This window comes from Amia ocellicauda, chromosome 7, assembly GCF_036373705.1.
Source record: "Amia ocellicauda isolate fAmiCal2 chromosome 7, fAmiCal2.hap1, whole genome shotgun sequence".
NCBI lineage: Eukaryota > Metazoa > Chordata > Actinopteri > Amiiformes > Amiidae > Amia > Amia ocellicauda.
The window spans coordinates 4,988,629-5,005,549 of NC_089856.1; the positions used below are offsets into that span (position 1 = coordinate 4,988,629).

Here is a 16,921-nt window from a genome sequence, read left to right on the forward strand (position 1 = left end):
TATGGTGCCGGATTGCTCTTCTGGAAACTTCGAAAGGGAAGGAGCGAGGCGGGATGATGTCATATCAGGAAAGCGCTAAAGAAATTCTCCGAGCTGGATTGCAGCCGGATCAGTTTCTTTTGCTTCACCTTGACATAAATCTTGACCAATTATAATAACATCAGGGTGATCAAAGGCAGAAGTATGTGATCACTGTTTCTCTTAAAGTCTGCTTTATCTGCATGTTCCTTACATGGAGTAGTTGTTACTAAACTATGTGTATCAATGAATTTCAAACAATGGTCTAAATTCAGAGTTAGGGAGACTGCCAAGGGACTGCTCTCTGTGTGTGCCCTGGTTCTCCAAAGGCCTTCGTAATAAAAACCTGTTGATTCCTGACTCCAGACTCTGACTGCATTTGTGGAAGAAAATAGCTCTACTATCTAATGCATGAATTAAATAATGCCACCATAAGCAGAAAGAGGTCACAGTGAGTTTTATTCTGCTTGAGGGCAGGTACATTGAGGGGTCATAACGCTATGATGAGGTACAGCCAAGAATGTGAATGGGACGAGGACCAATCGGCCTGGCTGAGGCTTATTTGCCGTGCACAGTTCATCCATGGTGCAGGGTTCATTTTATCACCGACTGCTGAGATCAACTCCAGAGGACAGGAGCACGGTCACACAAATTACCCCTCGTATGTCACAAGGCAATATCGGCTTTGTTTCTCCTGTCCCTTACAGCCCAGAAGTGTTAACCCAGCCCAGCAAATAGGGAGCTCAAATTTGGGTTTGAATAACAGACTGTAACTTGGATCATTTTATCCTGTGCTCCTGAGCAGATTAGGTGAACTCCTGGGATTTTATGTATCTTTCAACCAGCAGATTTCAGCAAATTGTGGGTGACATTATTGATGGTGATAAATCCACAGCAAGTTGTAATGCATAGTGTTTTCTGTAATTGTCTCTATATTTTATCTGCTTTCTGCTGGCAACCAAATAGAGCAAGATTTCCACATTAAAATCTAGTACAAAACATGAAATGTTAGCTTACGAAATGTGTTTATGGTAATTATTTTTAAAAGTTGGGGCCTTGATCAGTAACCCCTTCTTACAACATTGTTTCTATGGGAAAATCAGATTCAATAACTTACATCAGTTTGATTTACACATTTCAACATTCATTAGTTTCAACATATATATATGTATATTCCCTGTTTGTCTCTTTGCTATTCACATTTCTCTGTGCGCTTCTATATTTCGTAGCGTCTCTTGTATTTCTTTTTTTTTTTCAATGTGACAAAATATTGAACTCTGTCAATCAGAGTTAGTGGGCGGTAGCCAGTGCACATACTAATCTTCACAATCATCTTCATGTTCATCATCATCTTCATTTTGGCACTGATCACCCTCCATAGGGACAGTGCGGCCGCGTCTCTTTCTCCCTAACTCTTTCGTTTAGTTAGCAGGGACAGCACAGCAAGGGGCTCCGTCCCACCACAGCCCAGTGCAATGCCCGCTTCCACTGGCTTCAGCGTCTGCTTTTGTGGCCGGTTAACTGTCTGCTGCCAGACATGTCACCCACTGAGGAGATGCTTCTCTTTCAGAAGAGAGATGTGAGCTGGACTAGACAGACAGGGAAGAGATCAGAGACATTGTGTCGGAAGATATAATCTCAAGTGCGTGTGGGATCACGAAGAAATTGCAGTTTTATTAGCAGCATGGAGTGAAATCCATTTACAAGAAACAATGACTGATACAATTAATATCCGAGTGCATTAAACACTGTGATTCACAGACTAGTTACAATAAACTGAAGGATAATAATCGCATCAGCAGCCGATGGTATTAATATTGTATGACAGCTGGTGTCCAGGCTGTGTTGAGTGAATGTGTGCAGGACAATCCAGAGACAGTCAGTGTGAAGGAACACGATTCATTAAGGTGTCCATTTACAAGTTAAATTAATTAATTAATTAATCCAGCAGATCTGGGTTTCCCTCTAAAACATTAAGGACTGCTTTAATAAATACGTCCATAAACGCCATGACTGAGACGTGCACACTTCAGCTGGATGATTCATCTGAAACGTGTGTATTTTGTTTCAACTGTAGGTTGCCCGGGTTAAGGACGCCTGATAAGTACATTAAAAATAATACGACAAGAAGTTTGCAGTTACAAATCTGTAGAGTAATACGTTAAGGGAGTCAAGTTGTGCCATTTAAAATACATATCTACTAGCACATATCTTGATGATGCTTACAATAATAATAAAATAGCAAATATTTATACTGTTGCACAAGGAAACATTTTCTTACGGCAATGTGATGCTTGTCTTAATATAATGTTGTCTATACATTACATTGATGTATCATGGGATTTGGGAGACAAGTTTGATTCACACATCACTGACGGGAGTTTTGCACAACCTTCACATTTAATTATCCCAAAATTAGCCTAAATATTTTGCATATTCTAAAATAGGCTATTTATATACAGACACGAGCGGAACATGGATTGGAATATAGGCTATAGATACATAACGAGTGTAAATGCATTTTAAATATCTCCACTTTTTTAAGTTCCGAAAGTTGTACCCTATAACACGTTACATAAATAGAAATATTTATTTTACACATTCCACCGTTATTTTATCGACAGCTACATAAAAGTATCAATATTTATCATCATCATCATCATACATCATTGCCACAATCTTAACACGTGTCCATATTTAAATATTCACCTGATAGAAAGTACAATTATACAATTAAAAAAACCCAATTATAATATAGAAAGTCAATGTAAACGTATGTTAAATTATAATAATCGTCAACAAAATGCCTCTGGACGTCGCTTGTCTTTCTCTCCCTCCGGCTGCGGCCCAGGTCAACACGTTGTGCGCTCGGCCTAATCGCGCGGTTTGTCCCTTCAGAGCTCCCTTCGGCGGAGTGAACAAAAGAGCGCGGCGTTAGAGGCGGAGACAAGTCAACTGGCAAAATATGGCCGCGGTGCTTTTTCCCCACTAATTGATTGGATGTGCTTGATTGTTTAACTTGTTTTCATTTACACACCGACTAGAAAAGCGGCGCCACCTGTTTCACCGAGCAAAGCCGCGCTCTTCACTCACAGCCACGCAACACAAGATAAAGGCCGGACTGCGCAGACTGGAGCCATAGTGACCGCGGGGCCGCACGTTGGACCGACGCCCGGCTGTAGAGACGGCACACGGGCTGTGAGGGTCCTGGTAGAGAACTGCTGGTTAGGAGGCGGGTGAAGCAGTGCTGTTGTACCCTAGATTGCTCCAGTAAAATGCCCGGCTGGATAAATGGGTACAAATGTAAGTCGCCCTGGATAAGAGCGTCCGCTAAATGACACGTAATGTAATGTGATGTAGTGGACCAATGGAGAGCCATGACCCACGCCTCCCTCTAAGCCCCGCCCCCACGACAGAACAGTGCAAAAAACAAACGAAAGCAAGGATTGCGGCATCGCAACTAAAGACAGGACTCCAGTGCTCTCGATTTAACATTATTTACTTTCAATATATATATATATATATATATATATATATATATATATATATATATATATATATATATATATATATATACACTCACCTAAAGGATTATTAGGAACACCTGTTCAATTTCTCATTAATGCAATTATCTAACCAACCAATCACATGGCAGTTGCTTCAATGCATTTAGGGGTGTGGTCCTGGTCAAGACAATCTCCTGAACTCCAAACTGAATGTCTGAATGGGAAAGAAAGGTGATTTAAGCAATTTTGAGCGTGGCATGGTTGTTGGTGCCAGACGGGCCGGTCTGAGTATTTCACAATCTGCTCAGTTACTGGGATTTTCACGCACAACCATTTCTAGGGTTTACAAAGAATGGTGTGAAAAGGGAAAAACATCCAGTATGCGGCAGTCCTGTGGGCGAAAATGCCTTGTTGATGCTAGAGGTCAGAGGAGAATGGGCCGACTGATTCAAGCTGATAGAAGAGCAACTTTGACTGAAATAACCACTCGTTACAACCGAGGTTTGCAGCAAAGCATTTGTGAAGCCACAACACGTACAACCTTGAGGCGGATGGGCTACAACAGCAGAAGACCCCACCGGGTACCACTCATCTCCACTACAAATAGGAAAAAGAGGCTACAATTTGCACAAGCTCACCAAAATTGGACAGTTGAAGACTGGAAAAATGTTGCCTGGTCTGATGAGTCTCGATTTCTGTTGAGACATTCAGATGGTAGAGTCAGAATTTGGCGTAAACAGAATGAGAACATGGATCCATCATGCCTTGTTACCACTGTGCAGGCTGGTGGTGGTGGTGTAATGGTGTGGGGGATGTTTTCTTGGCACACTTTAGGCCCCTTAGTGCCAATTGGGCATCGTTTAAATGCCACGGCCTACCTGAGCATTGTTTCTGACCATGTCCATCCCTTTATGACCACCATGTACCCATCCTCTGATGGCTACTTCCAGCAGGATAATGCACCATGTCACAAAGGTCGAATCATTTCAAATTGGTTTCTTGAACATGACAATGAGTTCACTGTACTAAACTGGCCCCCACAGTCACCAGATCTCAACCCAATAGAGCATCTTTGGGATGTGGTGGAACGGGAGCTTCGTGCCCTGGATGTGCATCCCACAAATCTCCATCAACTGCAAGACGCTATCCTATCAATATGGGCCAACATTTCTAAAGAATGCTTTCAGCACCTTGTTGAATCAATGCCACGTAGAATTAAGGCAGTTCTGAAGGCGAAAGGGGGTCAAACACAGTATTAGTATGGTGTTCCTAATAATCCTTTAGGTGAGTGTATATATTAGCTTTTGATATAATAATTTGTTTAAAATTCTGTACATTTTGCTTTCGATTGTTTTATTTTTGATCACTTCAATTTTTTTCTCAACTTTAATGGTTTACAATATTTGTTATTTTGAATTCGTTACTTATCGCGCTAATCTGAGCCGAGTTTAAATTATAGTCCCCATTGTAAATGAACACTGAAAGGTTCAGCCATGTGCCGATCCTGCCCTCTAGTGGAATACGTGCGTCATGGCACCGAGCGGTTCTGCAGCTTATAATGCCGATAGTACATTAGCAGTTTGTTAATCATGAACAGCGATTGAGATTCAAGCCTTCAGTGTTTTTAACCTGTGAATTGCAATTGTATTCTGCACGGATTCCCTTTGCTACGGTGAAATTTCTAAATTACCCAGGTCATTCCTCTGGGAGTAGACAGATTCCTACTGGAAAACTGACTGCCGTGGTGTGGAAGAAAAAAAAAAATGTCTTGCCATCTCATCCTCCATGCTGCACAAGCAATCTTACACAGCGAAGTTTATTGCTCCACTACTGACTAAATTTTTAACAGAAGATAATCTTTGTCTGCATATGTTCAGGTCTGATAGCCTAAACAAATGGACTGACACCAAAACTTCCCCTCCTGTACACTCGAGTAATGATCGTCTTCATCTGGGACCCTACAGTCAAATAATCACCTCAAACTGCATTGAAATGGCACAACAGACAAGGTTACTTGCTGCTCAAATATACAAACATTCACTTCTAGTAACAAGGTCTGGTTTCTAGTGAGAACAGTTACCTCATGAACAGAGTTAATACTCTGTGTTTTATAGTGCAGGTAATACATTAAATAGAGCAATAGAGACAATGAGTGAAAAAACTCAGAGACAGGATATTATTTTCATTGGACAGCAAAGCTGAATATACAGAGAGAGACTGTTTAAAACCCTTTATTCCAACAATTAGAGCAACATACGCCACTACAATCCTAACAACCTGAGAGACAAGTGAGTGTATATATCTTTTCTCCACAGAGCTCCAGCCTGTCCTGCTCTCAGTAATGGCTTCTGTTCCCATTCTCAGTTACTTTCACTTTCACTTACTTGCAGGCTGAGTGCACTTCCTGTGACACTGCAGGTCTAACTGTGTTTCTCACATTTTATTAAAATTTTTCATTACACGTTGAAAACTGGCTACATTTACATACAGTGAGGGGAAAAAAGTAATTGATCCCCTGCTGATTTTGTACATTTGCCCACTGACAAAGAAATGATCAGTCTATAATTTTAATGGTAGGTGTATTTGAACAGTGAGAGACAGAATAACAACAAAACAATCCAGAAAAACGCATTTCAAAAAAGTTATAAATTGACTTGCATGTTAATGAGGGAAATAAGTATTTGATCCCCTATCAATCAGCAAGATTTCTGGCTCCCAGGTGTCTTTTATACAGGTAACGAGCTGAGATTAGGAGCACTCTCTTAAAGGGAGTGCTCCTAAGCTCAGCTCGTTACCTGTATAAAAGACATCTGTCCACAGAAGCAATCAATCAATCAGATTCCAAACTCTCCACCATGGCCAAGACCAAAGAGCTGTCCAAGGATGTCAGGGACAAGATTGTAGACCTACACAAGGCTGGAATGGGCTACAAGACCATCGCCAAGCAGCTTGGTGAGAAGGTGACAACAGTTGGTGCGATTATTCGCAAATGGAAGAAACACAAAATAACTGTCAGTCTCCCTTGATCTGGGGCTCCATGCAAGATCTCACCTCGTGGAGTTTCAATGATCATGAGAACGGTGAGGAATCAGCCCAGAACTACACGGGAGGATCTTGTTAATGATCTCAAGGCAGCTGGGACCATTGTCACCAAGAAAACAATTGGTAACACACTACGCCATGAAGGACTGAAATCCTGCAGCGCCTGCAAGGTCCCCCTGCTCAAGAAAGCACATGTACAGGCCCGTCTGAAGTTTGCCAATGAACATCTGAATGATTCAGAGGAGAACTGGGTGAAAGTGTTGTGGTCAGATAAGACCAAAATCGAGCTCTTTGGCATCAACTCAACTCACCGTGTTTGGAGGAGGAGGAATGACCACAAGAACACCATCCCCACCGTCAAACATGGAGGTGGAAACATTATGCTTTGGGGGTGTTTTTCTGCTAAGGGGACAGGACAACTGCACCACATCAAAGGGACGATGGATGGGGCCATGTACCGTCAAATCTTGGGTGAGAACCTCCTTCCCTCAGCCAGGGCATTGAAAATGGGTCGTGGATGGTATTCCAGCATGACAATGACCCAAAACACACAGCCAAGGCAACAAAGGAGTGGCTCAAGAAGAAGCACATTAAGGTCCTGGAGTGGCCTAGCCAGTCTCCAGACCTTAATCCCATAGAAAATCTGTGGAGGGAGCTGAAGGTTCGAGTTGCCAAACGTCAGCCTCGAAAACCTTAATGACTTGGAGAGGATCTGCAAAGAGGAGTGGGACAAAATCCCTCCTGAGATGTGTGCAAACCTGGTGGCCAACTACAAGAAACGTCTGACCTCTGTGATTGCCAACAAGGGTTTTGCCACCAAGTACTAAGTCGAAGGGGTCAAATACTTATTTCCCTCATTAACATGCAAATCAATTTATAACTTTTTTGAAATGCGTTTTTCTGGATTGTTTTGTTGTTATTCTGTCTCTCACTGTTAAAATACACCTACCATTAAAATTAGAGACTGATAATTTCTTTGTCAGTGGGCAAACGTACAAAATCAGCAGGGGATCAAATACTTTTTTCCCTCACTGTATATGGCTGATCCCACAACTGTATATTTAAAAAATAAATAATAATAAACAAACTGTAGGCATATACATCCTCTTCCTGCTGGACACACAGAGCTACAGCGTCCACTAGGGGACTCATCCTCCCACTGCATTATTGACTCACTGGAGAGGAATGCTCTTCTGTGACAGGTCTATTGCTTTCAATTACATTTTAAAGAGTATTGATCTTGACTGTTTATCCAGGATTAAACCCACTGAGACTGAGGCCTCATTTACAAGGGGGTCCTGGCAGAATAACCTGAAACAGAGAGTGACCATTTCACACTAGTAAAGATATGCACTGAACATGTTTAGTCTGACAATGTTTAAGGGGATTTCTTTTACTTATTAAAAGTTGTAAGAGGTATTGAGCAAGCTTCTTTAAGACAATAAATCCAATACATCAATGAAACAGGGACTGAAGGTCACAAGCTGACATAGAGCAGACTTATTCAGGACTGCAGAGAGGGGATTCCTCTGTACAAAGAGTCTGTGAATCTGGAGCACACTGCTCTGCCTTGTAGCTGAGCCTGATTCTGTGGTTCCTTCAGGAAATGCCTGGATGAGACTGTGGGGCTGATTGGGTACTTACAACCAATGAGGAGAGATGGGCCAACTGACCCCGTCTCATGTTGTAATACAGTGATCAGGCAAGTGTCATTAATTTATTGCAGAGCAGTTTAAATCTATATTACATTGACAATACATTGAGCACCACTGGAGCACCACTATACATGCAGAATACATGTATGAGAACAATCCCAGCAGCACCAGCTCATAAGCCTAACCCTCAGATTGGCCGTTCAGTGCTTTAAACAGATGGAGTCACCAAACCTCTTCAGCCTGTAACTTTTCCCAGGGACACCAGACTGTGCAGTGAACAAGAACAGACTTCTGGGGCCATAGCAATCCGGGCACAGGGAGAACATGCAAACTCCACAGATGGAGACACCCAAGGTCCAAATCAAACCCGGGTCCCAGATGATGAGACAGCAGTGCTAAGCCCTAACCACTGTGCCACCCTCACTTCAGTTTATTATTTTTGATTGTTGCATTATCATGAGTTTATTCATTGTTATTAGTAGTATCAAAGCATGGGAAAACACATTTTGTCTTTAAGAGAAAAACAAAAAACTCCTGAATCAGTTTTACTTACGCAGACTACCACAGCGAGCCACATCAAACAAGACACAGCACGTGTCAGCATAAAACAAAAAAATAAGATCACGCAAAACAGACAGTTTTAAAAGTATAAGTTTATTTAAAAAACAAAACAAATACCATTTCAAGCTAATCCAAAGGCACAACCAGGTGATTTTGCTCTGTGCACCCCCCCTTCCCCCTCTCGGATCCATACTTGCTTTCCACTTATATGAAGAGATTCTCAGTAACTACAACAGAGTAGGACACACTGCATCTCTTGCATCTGAACTCCAGTCTCTGTTTCACATGTGACCCACAACACACAAATCTCTCAGTAGCATCCGAGCTCAGCCATCGATATCTAAGGATCTCACGCAGGTCAAGGTTACGGTCACTGCATTGTGGAACAGCTGCTTACTGCGAGTTTGGCCATCTCTTCTCAGGTATACTGCATTTCCACAGGTGTTCCTACTGTACTCACAAAATTAGCACTTTAGTACCAATTCAGACAATTCACAAGAGCAGCAGCTTAGTAGTTGCCCCTGTATCCTCAACATGTGGAGCCAGTGTTGTTACAGTAATCTAATCTACCAGGGCCTATGCTATGCTATCTGATTTCTATGTAGATGTGACATGTTTTCCATGAAGATCACAGAAAAAAGCTTAATCCAGTTTAGGTAATCATTCCAAACATTTGCTTTCTACAACCCAGTCGATCCCTTTCCCCAGAAATGACAAGCGGGTCAGGTACGAGTTACTAAAAAGTGGCTCGTAACCTGGTTCGATGCGCTTGTGTGAAAGGCGCTTACCTGAAGACCCTTAAGGGAATGTTGAGGCGGTTCAGAAGGATTCTGAGCTTGATTTGCCATCTCACTTTATTGACAGCAGGTACCACCTAAGATTGACCACAATGTAAAAATAACAACCAAAGAAAACCAAAGTGTATCTGGAGCTAGACTTCAGAACACATCCCAGGACTGCCTCTCCAGACCTGAGGGCACCAGGGCCAGGAGGCTGATTGCGTTGATTGAGTAATCCTGAAGGCTGAGTGGGCACTTTCCACATATCATCATGCCTGACTACAGGTAGGTGAAACTAACAGAGTACATTTAGATTTTCCCAGCTGTAAAACAGACTAAATATGATACCCTGGAAATATCAAAGTTCTAAAGCTTTCTGACACACAAGATGAAAAATGGAAAGGAGCTTATTTCTCTAGGAAAGGTCAGTATTTTATTAACTGGTAATATTAGTCTGACGCTTTCTTTGCAAGTTTAAGGGCTCAGCCCAATAAAGTGGAACCCATTCAGTTTTATTGCTTTTTACGGTATCAATTCCAGGATTCCGGCTACCTTCACGACCCCCACACTGAGAAAGGTACCAAAGCTCTGATTTTCAGTTTTGCAAATTAGCTGGTTTAAGAGACCTGGACCAGCAGTAATACAGTGAAGGTACAAGGCTTGTATAGATGTACTGTGATGGACAGGTCATTGAAACTTGCTGTATACAGCATTAATGCAAGTGCTGCACCTTGTTTCATCAATTGTGTGACAGCTGTTAGAAATCAGGAAAGGGACTAAGAAGGATATTAAGCACATGAGCACTACAGATCACCTCTGGTGCACCTTACACATCCTGGAACATCATGATTGGCTGATGCCAGTGTTCTTTTGTACATGTACCATGATCAGACATCTCATTCACCATTGATGCATCATCATATATACGAACACGGACTCCATATTCTACACAATATCAAGTGCTGCATTGAAAGAAAGAAAACAACATATTTCAGCTTGGATGTTGAACAGAAGAGTTGAAGAGCAGCTCAGGCACTTTGAGTAACCGCTGTGAACTGAAGACAAAGTCAGTGAGAAAACTATAAAAATCTACACCGAAATCCAGTGAGGAAACAATAAGAAGCTTCACATTTTGCAGGCAGGGGTGTGAAGGACATCTTCGTCTTGGCAGTGCGAGATCAGATCCTTGAGTGAAGCGGCCAGTGGGCACACAGGGGTGTACAGGAAACCATCCGCTCTGGACTAAATAAAGCTCTCGTGTAGAAGGGAGGGAAGACTGGCATGTGCTTAGTTTGAGACTGCGATGGAAATTAATTGCATGTGGAGATCCGAGTGTAAACTGGAACCAGGGAGTAGTTTGGCTAGCCTGTTCGTGACAGAGCACTCCCAGGGATGGGATGAGCCGAGGGAGTGGACAGTGGACAGTTTGGGATCAGTCAATGTGGAAGACTTGGTCTTGAGGAGCTCCCCTTATCCTATCCCTCCTCCTCCTTACCCCCAGCCCAATCGTCGGGGGAGGGGGGCGCTGGCGATTACGTGCGCACTTTCTTTTTATCTTCGAAGAGGCTCCTGAGGGTGTACACCTGCACCATGGCCACCACCAGCAGCACCAGCATGTTGAGGCACGACCAGAAGGTGACGCGCCACAGGTTGTCATCCTGCAGGATGCGGTCACGGGCCTCGTAGGCGCGGAGGACGTTCTGGAAATGCATGCTGCGTTCCAGCCGCCGGTGCACAGACTCCACCGACTCCTGAAAAAGCACACCGTCCAGTGAGCCCAAGACACAAACCTCTACTACACACCTGGCTGACGAGAGGGTCACACAGTTACACCCTCTGCCTGATTGTCAAAAGTGGGAAAAGCTAATGATTTTATCATTTTAAAAGCCTGGATTTATTAATCCCTTCCTTTATGTAATTTTCTGAAGGTACAGAAAGCAGATGCCTTTGCTCCATTTTCACCTGATAAATCCATTTTGAAAGGACTCTGTTAAGCAACACGAACAAGGGATTAAAAAGTACTCTGCCACCAACTTATTTTACTACTAAACAAAAACAAAATTAAGCTGTAAATTAAAGCTGAGTGACACAGGACAGGCATCAATAAGACAGCTGTTCACTGTGGATTTAAAAGTACTTGGCCATCAAAGGCTATCAAGGCTTCTGCAATCCTTCCACACAGGTTATTGGAGCATTAGTGTCATTACTGCTACAGTGCAGTTTCTAGCCCAGGAAGAGCGATCAATCCTATCTGGACTGCCTATTACAGTAGTACATGAGCCATTCCTCACCAGGTGGAAGGAGGCTCCTCCCATCACATATAGTGTAAATCCAGGAAAATGATAGATCAATCATCTTCAGCGTTGAAGTAGCAACCTGCAGCAGGATCTGAACTGCAGGGCTATCAAGTGTGTCATACCAAAGGCTAATTTCAATATCTTACACCATCCTCCCTCCCCCTATAAAATACTATAGAGTATTTTTGCTCTATAATCAAGCAAAACTTCTACCAATTACTGCAGAGGCCTGGAGAGAAGGATTCGGATTTCTCTGATGAAGCAAAGGCCCTTTCACGCTAGCTCCTCTACCGGCAGTCCCCCAGTTCTGCAACAATACTGTCTCCCCCACCACCCCCACAGAACAGCACACACTGTCTCACAGAAAGAACCGAGGGCCTCAGAGCATAAACAGACAGCAGAGTGGCCTACCCGGATGTCTTCGAGCTTGTATTCCAGGAGGCTCTCGGGCTCAGTCATCTGTGACCAATCGTCCTGCCCCGCGTCCCCCCCAGGGCCCTCGAATATCACCTCAAAGAACACCATCTTCTCCGAGAACTTGCTGAAGGTGTTGTCGAAGCAGATCTGGTAATCCCCTTCATCGGTGGGCTCCACTCTAAAGAGACCAGACGAGAAAATAACAGACCAAACAAAAATGAAAACACAGAAGTGCACATATTCCCTTAAGGTTCGAATGTTTCAAAATGAAGACCCAAACACAGGAATAAGGACCAATGTGACCAATTTGGACAAATAGGTCTCCAGCCATCTATTGCCCCGTTTCCACTAGCCACGTTTAGCTGCACCTCAGAGTGGCCATTCCGGTCCAGGGCGTTTCCACTAGGGCTCAGCTGCACCTCTGCCTGTGCCTGGACTAATTTCAGGAGGCACAGTTTCGTACATCATACTGGCTGAGTCCCAAACTGGTCCAGGGAATGTACTATGACATCACTGTCGGAGCACCACTGCATTTGGAAATTGTAAGTACAGTAATGGCAGGAATTGCTTGGAGCAGAAAGACATTGAAAAGATCACAAAAATCCTGCTGGAGAAAGGACTGCATCGAACTGCAATACAATGTGCCCTGACGAAATATTCATTTTTTTTTTTTTTGTTATAAATACATACAAACATGAAATATTCTTCCTGAATTTAAATGAAATGTCCCGATGTCTTCTAAATTCTCTCAAAATTATTTAAGTGTCACGGTTTTTAGCTTTCCCCTGTTTACACTATCTTAAAACTATTAAAATGTTTAAAACAGAGGTTAATTATGATGTGATCAATCGCATGATGAAGCACATATTTTAATTATATTTGTAAGCCCTCATTATTGCTAACTATATATTAATGGTAATCCAAGTATAGACACTTTACAAACTGCAGAAATAAAAACCTTACAAAATGTAGCGATTAATACAACTGATCCATTAATTACGGTGTCAAAGGTATTTTTTAAAGGAATCCCGTTCAAAATAAAAGCTGATGCCACATGCGATGTTATTGACGTGCGATTATTTTATTTTGCAACATTGATAAAGCTGCAGGTATACAGAGAAAACATGCTAACACTGAATTTGTGGAAAAACTGAGTAAGTTATGGATCCCATATTTATATATACATGTATTAATTTTTCTTAAGAAACTACATATATAGGCTGTGACTGTATATGTCATACTGTATATTTCATGATATAAATATGTAGTGGCTACACGGGACAGATTTAAACCAAGCGCAATGTATTTAATAATGCAACGCAGTTCATTCTCCCACAGATAAATAACAAGGGAAAATATCTAGACTATCTGATTTTTGGAAAGACAATGAAAGCTGATTTCCCGGTCTGTGAAAACTGGCTAGACTGCTCAGTTTACATTCCAGCTACTTCACTGGCTTCACAGTGTGTTTCCTGCAACTGATATTGCAGTCAACAAATCTCCAAAATCAGCTGCTGCCTAGAAATGTGGATATGTTGCTCTTCTTGAAAGGGAACCTGAAGTACAACACAGAACTGAAAAAAAGTCTAAAATGAAATAGCCATATTGGATCTTGATATATTTATTTATTTTTAATACTGAGAAGTTTGTATTTGCTCATTGTGAATTGCAGCAATTCATGCACCTTTTTAAAGTAATCAGGAGCAGTTTATTTCCATAATGGTCACTGTATGGCTGTCTAATATGCCATATGTTAATGTAAAAATGAAAATATCCACATTTTCATACACAAACCACACGATTTACGTTTTAGGTATAATGAGAAAAAAGAAATGAATACAAATATCGTTTCACTGGTAATTCAAAATAAAGACACTTATGTGCACAGGCAGTACTGTACTTCAGACTTGATGGTCCTAAACCACGTGCTGTGCTCCACTCAGTGTGGTTTGGTGCCCAGGGTTGGGGCCTGTAAAAACATTGAAAGGACTAGGGAAAGGTCAGACAGAAACTCACGTGTGAACGCCGTCCGACTTCCTGAACTCAGAGATGAGCTGATACCCATTGGGGTTGTTGATGGTGAAGTCAACATCCATACCAGCCCCAGCAATCACCTGGAAAAGACAACATCACTGACAAACTACACACAATTTCATCTAAACCTGAAGCCACCAGCTCTTAATAAGATGACCAGAAGTCTCCATAAAGTTCTCTACTATTGACAATTATGCCTTTTCTGACCACACTACAACAGTGGTGATGTAACCATGATCACAATTCAGCGTTCACCTGAACTACCACTTCACAAAATCATGCACTTAATTCTGTACTTGCTATTAGTTTATTTTACTTCAGTTTGCATTGTACATGGTTAATATTTTGCACTTATTGTAATAGAATTTGTGAAATATATATAATTTGTGGGATCCATTCTGGGAAGGGGCTCTGGGTAAGGGCATCGGCTAAGAATGTATTAATAAGAATAATATAATATAAACTGGTCATTAAACATCCTAAATTGACAGCCTAAAGTGGCATGTAATGCATGAGTCAGCAATAGGAGCAGACCACAGAAGACTTCCAAAACAAAGCAAATTTGTCAAGAAATTACCAGATGGAATTCTGGAATTAATTACCTACTGGAAACCATCAGAACAACTTGTTGCCCAAATGTTGCCATTCAAATGCACACATTTAATGTTCTTATCAATTCCTTCATAGTGTCCTCACCACTAATATAAGTTATAGATTACAGGATCAGTTGTGGGCTTTTAAAACAGACTTGACTTTATCTCACTGATTATACAAAAGCTTCAGGAACACCTAGAAGATAAATAGTTATAGCTGTAACCATGCAGCAGTCAGTGGCTTGCCCATGTTACGTCATTTGCCTTTAAGCCTTCTACCAATAGCATAGAAGTGATTTGGGCTCAAGTCAACCGTCACACCTCAGATGCAAGAGTCTCCACTGGGCTCTTCAATGTAGCAAGAATCCTGGATCAGAAATATCCCGTAACAACACGTAGAATAAGACAAGAAAACAAAAATGCTGCTTTCAACTGCAACATGACACATACTCTTACTGGGATTGGGTTTGCGTGGGCGAGGGTTTCGGTGCATCACAAATACACGCTCTGTATCCCAAACTCTGCAAAAAAAGCCTCTCTGACCGCTGTGTTAACCAAGGCAAACTGACCCTGCTCGATCACACATCTTATCAAGCACATGTACGCATGCTTTATCGTGGTTAGAGAGAACAGAGTTTCACCTTTGTCCTGACCAGCACACAGTGTGCAGCCTATACACACATATATACATTTCCTGTCCCCATTTCTAAGTAAACCATGTTTGAATGATTTCAAGATCTGACAGGAGCACATAGTACACAAGCAGACTCGCTTCAATGTTGTCACCGATCGCATTACGATGCACACGGAGGCGCCTCGGTGGAAGTCAGTGAAACGGGTGGCCAGTTTCACTTCTGATGCTCCTCAAACAGGAAGTGAGCGAGCCTCTGATCCGTGCTCAACTCGAGGGCGACACGTAGGTGGACGTATGCAGGGCCAGTTCATGTGCAAACTACGTGTCCTGTCCCAAATGCGGGGTGCGATGCCCATTTGATTGCACAAGTCTCGCACAATGCATAAGGCGCTGCACAGAAGCGACCCTGCGCGCAAAGACCAGCGTTTGCAGCGGCTGTAGAGGCAGCGCCGGAGACGCACGGCCGCCCTGACTGTTGCTGTAAATCGGACCACTACCCCCAGGCAACCTTTACCCCCAGTGACTTGAGCCCCTACTCGGCTCCTCTTGCTCACCTGGTACTCCACCTCCATGGTGCTGTTTTTCGTGGCTGTTTGGAAAAAACATTCAATTCTTCCGGCTGGCAAGATGAAGGTGAACTCGCTATCTTTGGCCGGGATGAAAGGCGTTGTCTGGCCCACGCATAAGGCCGAAACGATGGCCAAACAAACCTGTATAGTTATTCTGAGCTCCATTGCTGCTGCCTCTCTTGTTATTAAAGGGAAAGACTCCCGGAAACTTACTTCCTCTGCCTGCTTCTCACGGCCGAACTTTCCTCGCTTTCGGATTGGCTGGTGGTAATCCGCAGCTTGACAGCCAATCAGAAGTTACACGGTCCGACGTCTGACCAATGGCAGATAAGGAGGTGGGACCTAAGGAGTGGAGGCCCAATCAGAATGGGTAATGGTGGGTTCAGGTGTTTTTACTGGCACACATCATGTATAGTGCATCTCTCCCAGTCTCGCTGCGTTGCGGGTTTTCCATTTGAGGTGCAGTTCAATTAAAAAATATATCATATACCAAAGTGGATACATCATATAGCAGAAACAAATATTAACATACCAAAGTGGATACATCATATAGCAGAAAAAAATATTAACATATCAAAGTGGATACATCATATAGCAGAAACAAATATTAACATACCAAAGTGGATACATCATATAGCAGAAAAAAATATTAACATATCAAAGTGGATACATCATATAGCAGAAAAAAATATTAACATATCAAAGTGGATACATCATATAGCAGAAAAAAATATTAACATATCAAAGTGGATACATCATATAGCAGAAAAAAATATTAACATATCAAAGTGGATATATCATATAGCAGAAAATATT

At 42.3% G+C, this 16,921-nt stretch overlaps 1 protein-coding gene across 1 annotated transcript; it reads right to left on the reverse strand.

Annotated features, from left to right (window-relative positions):
- Positions 1-8,859: 8,859 nt before the first annotated feature.
- Positions 8,860-16,353, reverse strand: tmed1a (transmembrane p24 trafficking protein 1a). Its single transcript, XM_066708091.1, has 4 exons — positions 16,091-16,353; positions 14,292-14,389; positions 12,270-12,453; positions 8,860-11,312 (listed from the first exon to the last, which is right to left on the reverse strand). Exons 1-4 carry the CDS (start codon positions 16,268-16,270, stop codon positions 11,094-11,096), a joined length of 681 nt encoding a protein of 226 aa, XP_066564188.1. The 5' UTR covers positions 16,271-16,353; the 3' UTR covers positions 8,860-11,093.
- Between the last annotated feature and the right edge of the window lie 568 nt (positions 16,354-16,921).

What these genes read in the sequence shown, in the direction of transcription:
- tmed1a (XM_066708091.1), bottom strand. Translation starts at nt 16,270, where the DNA reads ATGGAGCTCAGAATAACTATACAGGTTTGTTTGGCCATCGTTTCGGCC. An exon ending in CCATGGAGGTGGAGTACCAG is followed by an intron (nt 14,390 to 16,090) that starts GTGAGCAAGAGG and finishes TGTCTTTTCCAG; the next exon opens with GTGATTGCTGGGGCTGGTAT. An exon ending in AAGTCGGACGGCGTTCACAC is followed by an intron (nt 12,454 to 14,291) that starts GTGAGTTTCTGT and finishes TGGTCTCTTTAG; the next exon opens with AGTGGAGCCCACCGATGAAG.